At 57.6% G+C, this 10,814-nt stretch overlaps 1 protein-coding gene across 1 annotated transcript; it reads right to left on the reverse strand.

Moving 5' to 3' along the window:
• Positions 1–491: 491 nt before the first annotated feature.
• MATK (megakaryocyte-associated tyrosine kinase) lies at positions 492–8,329 on the reverse strand. The gene is made up of 13 exons (XM_082780270.1): positions 7,946–8,329; positions 5,214–5,270; positions 4,896–5,009; positions 4,632–4,747; positions 4,135–4,354; positions 2,942–3,035; positions 2,777–2,842; positions 2,525–2,624; positions 2,331–2,415; positions 2,135–2,208; positions 1,852–2,047; positions 1,369–1,455; positions 492–1,261 (listed from the first exon to the last, which is right to left on the reverse strand). Exons 2-13 carry the CDS (start codon positions 5,220–5,222, stop codon positions 1,079–1,081), a joined length of 1,344 nt encoding a protein of 447 aa, XP_082636396.1. The 5' UTR covers positions 5,223–5,270; positions 7,946–8,329; the 3' UTR covers positions 492–1,078.
• Between the last annotated feature and the right edge of the window lie 2,485 nt (positions 8,330–10,814).

Genomic DNA, 10,814 nt, shown 5'->3' on the forward strand with positions numbered 1-10,814 from the left:
TGTGCCTCTCGCTGCACCCAAGGGTGCTGGGGACCCGTACCTCGCTGAGATACCCCATTGCATGGGCTCTGATGGAAGGTTCAGACCCTGCCTGGCACCATGGGCACCCGGAGCCACCCAGCTCAGCGGGGTGAGAGGTGCAAGAAGTCGGCGCAGAGGACACAGAAGAGGATTAGCCGAAAAACTCAATCAAGGGTTGAAGGACTGGGAAGGAAACGAGGAAGCAGGCGGGCGCACACATACGCGCAGCCCCGCAGCCCCGTTAATCCCTGCTCCACCGAGACATCAAGATTGCCTGCAAGCCAGCGCGGCTGGGGGCTTCCCACCACTGGAGGACGAGTCCAGTTCCCGTAATCTATACGCAGCAATTCCCATACAGACTCTGATTAAAAGAATAATCCCCGGCTGCGTGCAGAGCCCCGAGCAGAGCAGGGCCGGGCTGCACGTGGGAGTCTCTGAGGGCCGAAGCTCCTGCCCACCCCTCCCCGTGCTTTGGTGCACTCAGCCCCATGTAAGAGAGAGCACTAATTTGAGACTGGAGACTTAAAGATGCTGTTGAACTAATTTCTCTGGTTTAATAAAAAAAAAAAAAAAAAAAAAAAAAAAAACACACACACACACAAAAAAAAAAAAAAATCCAGGCGGTTGAGCTGGCTGTGTTTGGTGCCTTCATTTTGTGCCGGTGGGGGCTCTGCCGGGGTTGGGGTTTCATTTTCCAGCAGGCTGGGATGTCCCGTCCTGTCCCATCACCTGAGGGGGGGGTCAAAGGGACCCCAGAGGGGGCCATGGGCACAGCACCCCCGTGGGGCTGCTCTCTGCAGCCTGGCGGGTCGGGGTCCCTGTCGCCGCTCCAGGTGGCCCCAAGTATGGCTGGATGAAAGCCCCATACGGTGATGGTGGGAGGTTGTTGCATCCTCTTCGGCCACCCCAGGGGAGGAGGGCACCCTGCTACACCACTGTCCCATCTTCTCTGGAAGAAAGCAGCACGCAGGTTGCCTGGCCGCTCATTTCCATGCTGCTCCCTACCCCGATGGGTCTGGGGGGCGCCTGGCCACGGGTTCTGGGACCAGGACGCAGGTTAAACGTCCCTTAGGTGCTTCAGCTCCTTCTGCAGCTTCTCTGTGAGTTTCTTGAAGGACGGCCGCTTGCCTGGCTCCATCTCCCAGCAGCTCTTCATCAGCGCGTAGATGGCAGGCGGGCAGCCCTCGGGGGGGTCCATGCGGTACCCCTCCTCCAGCAGCTCTGTCACCTCCTTCAGGCTCTAGGGATGAAGGAGGGAGCTGGGACCCCAGTAGCCAGGGGGAGCTGGGATGTCCCCCTCCCATCTATCCCCTGGGGACACGACCCAGAGTGTCCCTTAGCACTCACCAGCTTGGGGTAGGGTGCTCGGCCGAAGGAGAACACTTCCCACAGGAGGATCCCGTAGCTCCACACATCCGACTTGGAGGAGAATTTCTGCCACGGCACGAGGGGGGGAGGCTGCAGCTGGGTGGGGGCTGTGCTGGGCTCCCCAGGGCTGTGCCCTCACCTCCTGCTGCACCCGGGGCTGTCCTCCCCTCATCGGGCTGTGACCTCCCGGCCTGGCCCTCCTTCACCACCAGGACTCCAGCTCCAACCCGGCTGTCCCAGCCCGCCACATCCCATAGGAGATGCCCTAAATCCTCCCCACGCCCCAGGATCAGGACAAAAGCCAAATTTTGGGAGACATGGGGCTGGTGGCACCAGGAGCTGCCATGGGGCAAGGATAAGTTGGTGGGAGACGGTGGGTGGGTATGGGAAGGGGGACCCAATGGGATGAGCTGCTTTAGGACACCCCACACCACCCCCAGACCCCTTCCCTCCATCACTCACATTGTGCTTCAGGGCCTCGGGAGCCGTCCACTTCACGGGCAGCAACGTGTTGTCCGTGCCCTTGGGATTGACCCGGGCTAAGCCGAAATCGCTCACTTTGGCCACGTGCTCCTCGGAGATGAGGATGTTGCGGGCAGCCAGGTCCCTGTGCACCAGCTTCTTGGACTCCAGGTAGTCCATGCCTTGGGCCACGTCCCTGTGGTGGCGAGGCAGTGTCACCGCGTGCCTCCCAGCGGGATGCAGAGTGCTGGTCCCAGCGGTGGGGAGGGCAGGGGGCACTTACAGAGAGAACTGGAGGAGCTGCTGGGGAGAGACTTGCGCGCGGCCCCGTGTGCGCAAGAAGTTCACCAGGTTGCCCTGACGGAGGAGGAGAAACACCTAAGAGCTGCCCGGTATCCACCCAGTGCAGCCCCAGACCAGGGATTTTGTCCAAAAAACTGAGCAGCGATAAGTCCCGCTGGCCGAGGACACGCTCTCACCTTGCTCATGAACTCCATGACGATGTAGAGGCCGTTGTGCAGGATGACGCCGAGCAAACGCACCAGGTTTTTGTGCCGGACCTTCCTGAAAGGAGGCGACCGTGGTCAAGGGGGTGCTTGTTTGTGCCTGGGTCGTGGGGCAGGGCCTGGCCATACCCCCGCAGTGTCCCCTCAGTCTCCCCGCAGGCACTCACGTCATGGCAGCAGTTTCAGCGAGGAAGGCCTGGGCGGTCACATCACACTTGATGTTCTTCACAGCCACCTTCTGCCCCATGTACTCGCCCTCCAGGACATCTGGGAGGGGACATGGGGCATGTGTCATGGGGCTGAGCCCTTGGCCGCATATCTCACCCCCCAGGCTGAGACCCCAAAAGCCCCAGGACAGTGCCCAGGAAGGACACTGGGGGATGTCCTTCAGGGATCTCTGTCTCCATCTTCTCACCTACCTCCAAACTCGCCTTGCCCGATGCGGTCTCCCAGCGTGAGGTGCTGCAGGTTCAGCAACCAGCCGGCTGAGAACAGGCGCAAGGGCAGGTCAACAAGGCCACCAGAGGGGCCGTGCCACCTCCTTCCCCAAAACCCAGACCTGATCCTCTCCCACCATCCCCTACCTTTGGCCAGCTCCTCCTCGGCTGACTTCATCCCCGTCTTTGGTTTGGGCTTCACCAGCTTGGTGCAGATGGCTCCCTGCTCCTTTGTGTAGTGCTGCAGAAGGAGGGACAGATGGGGCTGGGGCAGGTGGTGGGTGCAGAGCCAGGAAATGGCTTTGGGGTGCTCCATGGGCCCCTGCCACCAAAGCTACCACCTCCATCTAGCCCAGAGGTGCCCACAGCCCCTCCTGCTCAGGCTGCGTGAAATCCTGCTTTTCCCCCAGCACTGCAGTTCCCAGCCTGCATCTCAGCCCTGGTCTCCATGGGGAGACACCATGACCAGGCGAAGATTTGGGACGCTACCGGCGAGCCGGGCAGCAGATGATGGGGCTGAACCCTGCGGGAGCTACGGCCCGGCCCTGGGGGGAGCAACATGTCCGAGTTGGGTTTGCAGAGGTGAAGCGGAAACAGCAGCACGGCCGTAGTGGTTACAGAGCGGGGCTGGGGCAGCTGGGCGGGGAAAGGGCTGGTCTGAAAGCAGAAGTTGTGTCTAAATGAGGAAAATATATGGCAGTACAAAACCCCAGAAATGAGGCATGGAACAGTTATGAGACAGGGCAGAGGCAGATCTTGAGGAAGAGCCTGCTGAAAGCATGAGCTGGTGATAAACTCAGTGACAGCAGGAAGCCTGGGAGTCCCACAGGGCGAGCGGGTGAAGGGAGAGCTCAGGGGAGAGAACTGCAGCAAAACGCCTCTGAGCCTCAGCACTGCTCAGGCCTCAGCCAGAGTGCGGGGGGCAGAGGCTGCCAGGAGCTTTGTTTTCCAAAATGCCCCAAGCTCTGCTGCTGCATGAAGCACCAGAGGAGCAGGGACAGGGAACACACCACCCTGGGCAGGGCACGCTGTGGGCACAGCTGGTTTGTGGCCCCCAGGGCATCCCGGATCCATCCATTGCACCCCAAACTGAGAGGGGAACTGGGAGAACGTCCCGGGGTGGAGAGCTGCACTGAACAAAACCCAGCAAAGAACACAGGCAGCAGCAGTGAGCTCCCAAGTACCACGGGACGAGGTTACCACACTGTCACATGGATGGCAGCGCTGGCACGAGGTGGGTCAGGGATCACCCCACAGGTTCTCCATCACCATGTGCTGGGCTGGCTGGACCGGCCCTGGAGCCCCCCAGTGCAGCTCACTGACTGGGGGGGGACTCTCACCTCGATCATGTCGATGAGGTTGTAGAAGCGCTGCTGGCTGTCGATGCTCAGCATGTTCTCCTCGTGTACCACGCGGTAGTGGATCACCTCCTTGCCAAAGCTCACGCACAGCACGTAGTCACCGGGGTGCCGGATGGACTCACGCACCAGGAAGAGCCCGTCCTCGGCAGGCTGCAGCTCCTGCACCGCCTCCACCCCTGAGATCTTCCCGTGGAACCAGCTGGGGACAGGGGACGTGGGGACAGAGACCATGGGAACAGGGGACATGGGGACAGGACACCAGCAGCAAGACAGAAAGAGCAGAGACCCCACCAAGGCTGTGCCAAGCCCATTGCACAACCCCCCTCCCCATCAGGCCCATCCGTGCTGGGTGCGCACACCTCTGTGAAGCCAGCTGTTGCCCCAGCAAATCCCCCCACGGCCAGGGCTGAGGGCTGCTCTGTCCCCACGCACATCAGACCCCTCTCTGCCGCCCCCGGGCCCCTCGCTGTACTCACGGCATGAGGCTGAGCTTGTGGTCGGCGCGGATGGCACCGCGCTCCCGCAGCACGCTGCCTGCCAGCAGCCCCTCCTGCCCGCTCTCGTTGTGCCTGGCACGGTACCAGCCCTTGCCCTGGGGAGGAGAGGGTCTCAGGGCAGGGGGAGGCAGGGGGCACCCCAGGGAAGGTGGTGCCGGCTCTGGCAGCTCAGCCGATGGCCCTGGGGTCCCCTCCCCTCCGTCGCATGGCCACGGCTGGCCCCCACGCGCCCCTCGGGTTCACCTCCACAGCCTCGATGATGGTGACCACATCCCCCTTGCGGAAGGCCAGCTCGCCGGCCTTGGGCTTGTTATGGTCGTGCTTGGTGACGCACTGCGTCCCTGGGGGCCAGTGTTTCTGCAGGGGAGGAAGTGGCATCAGCAAGGGCAGCGAGAGCAGGGGCAGCGAGGCCTGTCCCCCTCCACCTCCCATGGACATCGGGGCCAGCCCTGGGGACCCCCTGCTCCCTGGTCAGAATGACTGCACTGGGGACATAGGACCTTGGTGCCCCAAGGTCCCCACAGTCAGGAGCTGTCCCCTGCAGCTGGCAGCCCCACTCACCCCAGACATGCTCGGCCGTCAGTGCATCAGGGACTCCCCGTCCTCTGCTGCTGTCACCTGTGGAGAGGAAACCAAGCAGGGCTGTGGAGGGATAGGGCCGAGCCCATAGCCTGCACCGTCCCAGGCCACCGCCGCTGTCCCCACCTCCACCAAGGGCCTTTATGGCCCAGGGCAGCCCTGCACCATGGGAGTGGGCTGCAAAACCACAGCGTGTGCTCTGGGGACTCTCCTGCCCCAAACCCAGGTGGGAACAGGAGGCAGGTGTCCTGCTCCCTGCCCCTTCTCCCTGCCTCGCGAAGCAGAGAGGTGCTTCACCGCCCACCGGCACTGCGAGGCCATCAGAGCGACAGCAGGAAGATGCGGTTTTACCAGAAACTGGCAATTTCACCTCCTGTTTCTGCAGCTCCCACTCATCGGGGCCACGAGATCCGGGGCTGGGAGAGGCACAGGGGCCCCACAGACATGGGATGTGGCGGCGCTGATGCAGGGGCTGCCTACCTGAGGGGTGAGGCTGATGGGCAAGGCTGGGATGAGGTGGGACTGTCACATCTGCTGGCCCTGGGATGATCACACAAGGTCCCCACGGTCCCCTGCCACCAAGCTGTCCCCCTGGGAGCCCCTAGTGCCTGTGGGCACATTGGGCAGAGACCCTCGATCGTGTCCAGTCCCCAGGGAAAGCCCCAGGCAGTGAAAGCAGAGCCTGGAGGCAGCACGGATGGCTGAAGGGGACAGAGCAGTGCCACAGGACAGACCATGGCACTGGTTTGTGACACCGAGCCTGCATCCTGGGTGGCATGACCCAGGCTGCCATGTGTCCCCAGACCATAGCACCATCCCTCAATCCAACAGGGTCCTCATAATAAAGCATAGCAAAGCGCCCTTTCTCCAGATCCATCATGCTGGTAGAAATTTCTCTCCATCGCTGTAAGGCAGATGTTTTCATTCCTTTTCTAAGAGAAGGTGGGATTCCTCAGCACACAAATGACTCACATGCTTCAGACTCTACCAAGGATGCCACCTGATAAGACCACATCCCACGTAGGCAAAGCTGCTTCATGCCCACCTTGCTCCTTCCTACCCAAGAACCAGAAAGCACGAAACTGTCCCAGCAGCGCCGCGCTTCTCTGCTTCCAAGACCTCAGAGGAGCCAGAGAGGCGTTGGCTTCCCGAGAAGAGAAATATCTGAGGAGGGGGAAAAGATTTTTGTGGTGCTCACTTGACATGAGAGCACGGGCAAGGTGGGTCTGGGACCAGCAGCACCTGCACCTCCTGAGCAAACCCAGAGCTGGCCCTGTGGGAACCTCCAGCCAGGGCAGGATGATGCCTCCCCGGCTCTGCCGGGCTGGGGGAGGCGTGGGGCTCGCTCAGCACCTTGCAGCAGCGATGTCACCCTCCGCTCTATTCCTCTTTTGGAGGGTGAGTCATGGTCACTCCTCTGCACCACCAGTGGCAATCCCCAGCCTGATGCTGTGACGACAAGGATCTGAGGACTCGCTGTGCCCGTCCCCATCCCAAACAACAAAAGAAAGGGACAGCTGCAGCTGTGGCAAGCCTAATATTAGCAGGCAGCAGTTTTATCTGCCCCAGAAGCCATCTTTAGCTATCAGAGACCTCCCCTTGTCCTGCCCATCCATGCCACACATTATTATCCTGCTGGACTAAAGCCTTTGAGCAGAGGTGCAAAGAAGGTGGCTGCTCCCTGGAGGGCTTAGCCAAAGCCCGAGGTGCTGGGATGTAGCTGAGCTCAAGTGTAACACGTCCAGGGTGGGTGAGGACCTCCTGGGCAAGGAGCTGAAGGACGGGCTCCGCTACATACCCCTTGCCACAATGCAACCGGCACAGGGACGTGCCAGCAGGCATGACAGTGGCTCCGACAGTTGTCCTTCATTTTCTGCTGCTCCAGGACAGCCCCAGCTGGTGCAGCCCTGCCCATGGGTGCAGATGGTGCTTGAAGGGTGGGGTGCTCTGCTTGGGGCGCCCGAAGGCTCCACTTCTCCTCTCCCCCACTGGCACTGGGCAGCCTGCGAGGCTCGGGGTGCCCAACCCATGCCAGCCAGCACCTCCACCCAGCAACCTGGGGCACGCCGGTGAGTCATGATCCTCTGGTGCCACTCACACGCCTCATACTGGAGCAACTGTTTGTTCGTGGAGATGTCCAGCCCGTCAAGTTCCCACCACCAGAATGAGCATTCCCACAAGCACGGTGCATGGGCAGAAAGCCTAGGAGAATACATTTGCCCCCCTCTATTTTTTTTTTCTTGTTGTTGTTCTACACTTTTTTTAACCAGTTAACCTAAGCATTTGCAACAAAGATGAGAAACACAAAAGCCCAGTGGGGTTCCTGACCCCAAAACAGATTTCAAGCTTGTTTCCAGTGCTCAGAGTTACTCTAGCTGGAGGAAGAGCTGCCACAATGCGACAGCACAGAGGTGGAATGGGCGACATACACGCTGGCAGATTGCACCTCTGTACTGCAATGTAAGCCGGACATATTGCACACACCCCTCTGAAACACAGGCTGGAGAGGTTCCATTTTACCAACACCTGGCTGCACTAAGGGTCACCAAGACAAGTGGTAGATGTAGATCACCTGTTGAAAAACAGGCGACACATGGCCATTTTCCCCACCGACTGCAGTCCTCGTAACACAACATCCATCCCTCCCCACCGGCAGAGCAGACACGGCAACGCATCACCTGCTCTCAGCAACTCCAGCAGTCCCTTGCACTTACCTCCCAGCCACGTCCATGCAGGGCCTTGGTGGCAGCGATGCCTTGGAGCTGCTCGCAGCTAAGTCTGGACTCAAATTCCCAAATTCCTGGAGAATAAACTCCCTTTCACACGGAGCAGCAAAGCTTTTATTTTCAAGGGCATAGTCCCAGAAAGAGACACTGCGTTATTTCCTGATTTCTCTTCTGGTTAGGGCTGCAGAAGTAACATCCTGGAGGTCCTAGTGCCTGCCTCCTGCACAGTCAAACATTAATCAGAGCTGACTCATTATTTGACAATGCTTAAAACAACTTCTACCCTTTGATGGCACAAATCCACACCCTTGCTAGAAATGATCATCAGAACTTATACCCTGCAGCACTGCGTAGCTCTCACAGAAAATTAATGTTCCACTATGCAAATGAGAGACCTGCTGCTACCGCTGGAAGCTGCCACCAGTGCATCCACCCAAGCTGCAGGTGCTCGTGGTGCCAGCAGCTCTCTGGGGAGACTCAGGAGTGGACGTGGTGGGACCAGGGACCCTGGAGCCTAATTCTGTCTCAGTACCAATTTCCGTCAGATTTAGGGGAGGCTGCTCCAGGAGAATGACTGTGCCTTGTTGCTCTACTAGGGATAAAAATGCACAGACACATGGCAGGCTGGGAGGGGCAGTTGTACAACCCAGAAGGAGCTTTAAATGAACACCACTGTCAAAGGGCAGTGGCTTATCTACATCCTCCAGCATCCAGAACTAGGGGAGAGGAAGCAATTGCCTCTGTAGCTCATCAGAGAGACCAGTTTCATACTTATGTTCAACATTTCTAATTTTCAGGGCCAAATGGTGAGAAAGAAGAAAATGCAGTTTCAGGCAAACACATTCCATTCAAGTTTTTATTTTATTTTTATTTATTTATTAATAAAAATTATGCTTACGCCTTTTAAAATACTGGCAGTTCAAGGAAAAAGGCAGTGTAGAAGTAAGAAAACTATTTGTTTAAAGAATGACCCCAAGGAATTTCATTTCTTTGGGTACAATTCCCAGTACAGCTGAGAAGTCCTTCCAAATGAGCCAACAGTTTAAGCTCCTGGTTATATTTTTCCACCAACAAACTGCTTCCTCAAACCACTGGGACAGATGTGTTCATAGGATTCTTAGGGTGTGTTTCCCAAGAAACACTCCTTGCACTCCCAAGGAGTGTTTCCCAGGAAGCACTCCTTGCATTATTCTCTGGAGTTGTATGGATGGATCCTTAGATGCCAGGTCTGTTCAAGCTAGAGAGTAAACACGTGTGCATCCTCACCATCCCTGTGTCACACTGCTGGGTCTCAGTGTCAGATCTCCTGGGGTCTAAGCACTACTCTTGGCAACAAACAGAGGTGTTTTGTACTTCTGTTTTTTGTCACATCCAGTCATTGTTACAGACGTGACCACAGACCAAGAACTCAGCATCACACAGAGGGAACAATGTGATCAGACGTAATAAATGGGCCCTCCCTGTCCTGCTGTGTGGGCCACAAAGACTCCCACTGCTTCTGCTGGAGCTGGACTCATCTCCCATTTTCTTTCTCAGGTATCTACCAGCCATCAAGTGCCTCAGTCTTTAATAGTAATGCTCTAAACCACCTTTCTCCCTTCTCTGATGCAGCAGTTCAGTTATCTGTGCTGCACAGCCCTGTTTAGTCCCATACGGCTGAATCACTGGTGTTCCCAGGTACCTCTAACACAGCCGACAGCAAGCCAAAGCAGAAAGAGTGTGTTAAAACTTCCAGAGCTGCTGAGTTACCTTGCAACAGTATGGGAAAAAGTTCTTCTCACATGCTGGGCTGAGGCTTTAACCACTTCTCAGTCTTCCTCTTGGTATCCTTTCTGTGGGTGAGTCCCACACGCGATGTCCTGCACAACAAGCTGCTGAGTGATGTCGTTCCTGGCAGGACTGAAGGAGCAGCAATACAAAGGGCAAAAGTTATCCGAGGAAGCAGAGGAAGGACATGCAGCAAGATTTGTTAGGAACAGCAACACATTTTATACAGAAAAAGCAACTGCTTTCCCAGCACAGATTTGGACATTAGCAGACTGCAGCCTGTGGGCTCTTCTTTGCCTGTCCATCTATCCTCAGTCTGTGCTGAAAATACAGTTGAATTCACCAGAAATGTGACGTAGCCTGAGAAATCTGCCCTGCACTTGAAGCCTTTAAGAATGAAGTTGGAAAATGGCAGCACATGTGACAAAAACAGATAACTCTTCCCTACCTGGCCTCTGTGATAATTCAGGGGGATTCATTTTACCTCTCCTTGCAGTGTCTAAAGCCAAACATCCCAGTACCCTTTGTCTCCTTCCACAGCCAAAGGAAAATGGGTACCTCCAGAGTGCAAGTCGGCTGACCTGGTTTCCCGTGCTGACCTCGAGTAAGCCAAGTGTGTTGGGCTTACGTGGCAGGGGGCTGGTGAGGGGGGCTGCAGGGTAGCCTCTGTGAGCAGAGCTCAGCACCTGCCCAAGGTCAGATCAGAGCCAGCTCCTGCCAGCTCCAAAAGGGACCTGCTGCTGGACAGAGTCAAGCCACGAGCAATGCTGGTTGTGCCTCTGGGAGAGCACATTGCAGAAAGGGGAAAAATGCTTAACAGCAGCTGGGAGAGAGGTGTGAGAAATGAGAGAGGAATCCGCAGCCACCAAGGTCAGTGGAGGGGAGCAGGAGGTGCTCCAGGCAGGCAGCAGCAGTTCCCTAGCGGCCTGTGGAGAGGCCCCTGGTGGAGCAGGCTGTCCCCCTGCACCCATGGGTCCCACATGGAGCAGATCTCCACGCTGCAGCCCCCCCCATGGGTGGAGGAGCCCCCGATGGAGCAGGTGGATGTGGCCTGGAGGAGGCTGCAGCCCATGGAGAGCCCCACAGGAGC

The sequence above is a fragment of the Aythya marila genome, assembly GCF_965140915.1.
Source record: "Aythya marila genome assembly, chromosome: 27".
NCBI classification, from domain to species: domain Eukaryota; kingdom Metazoa; phylum Chordata; class Aves; order Anseriformes; family Anatidae; genus Aythya; species Aythya marila.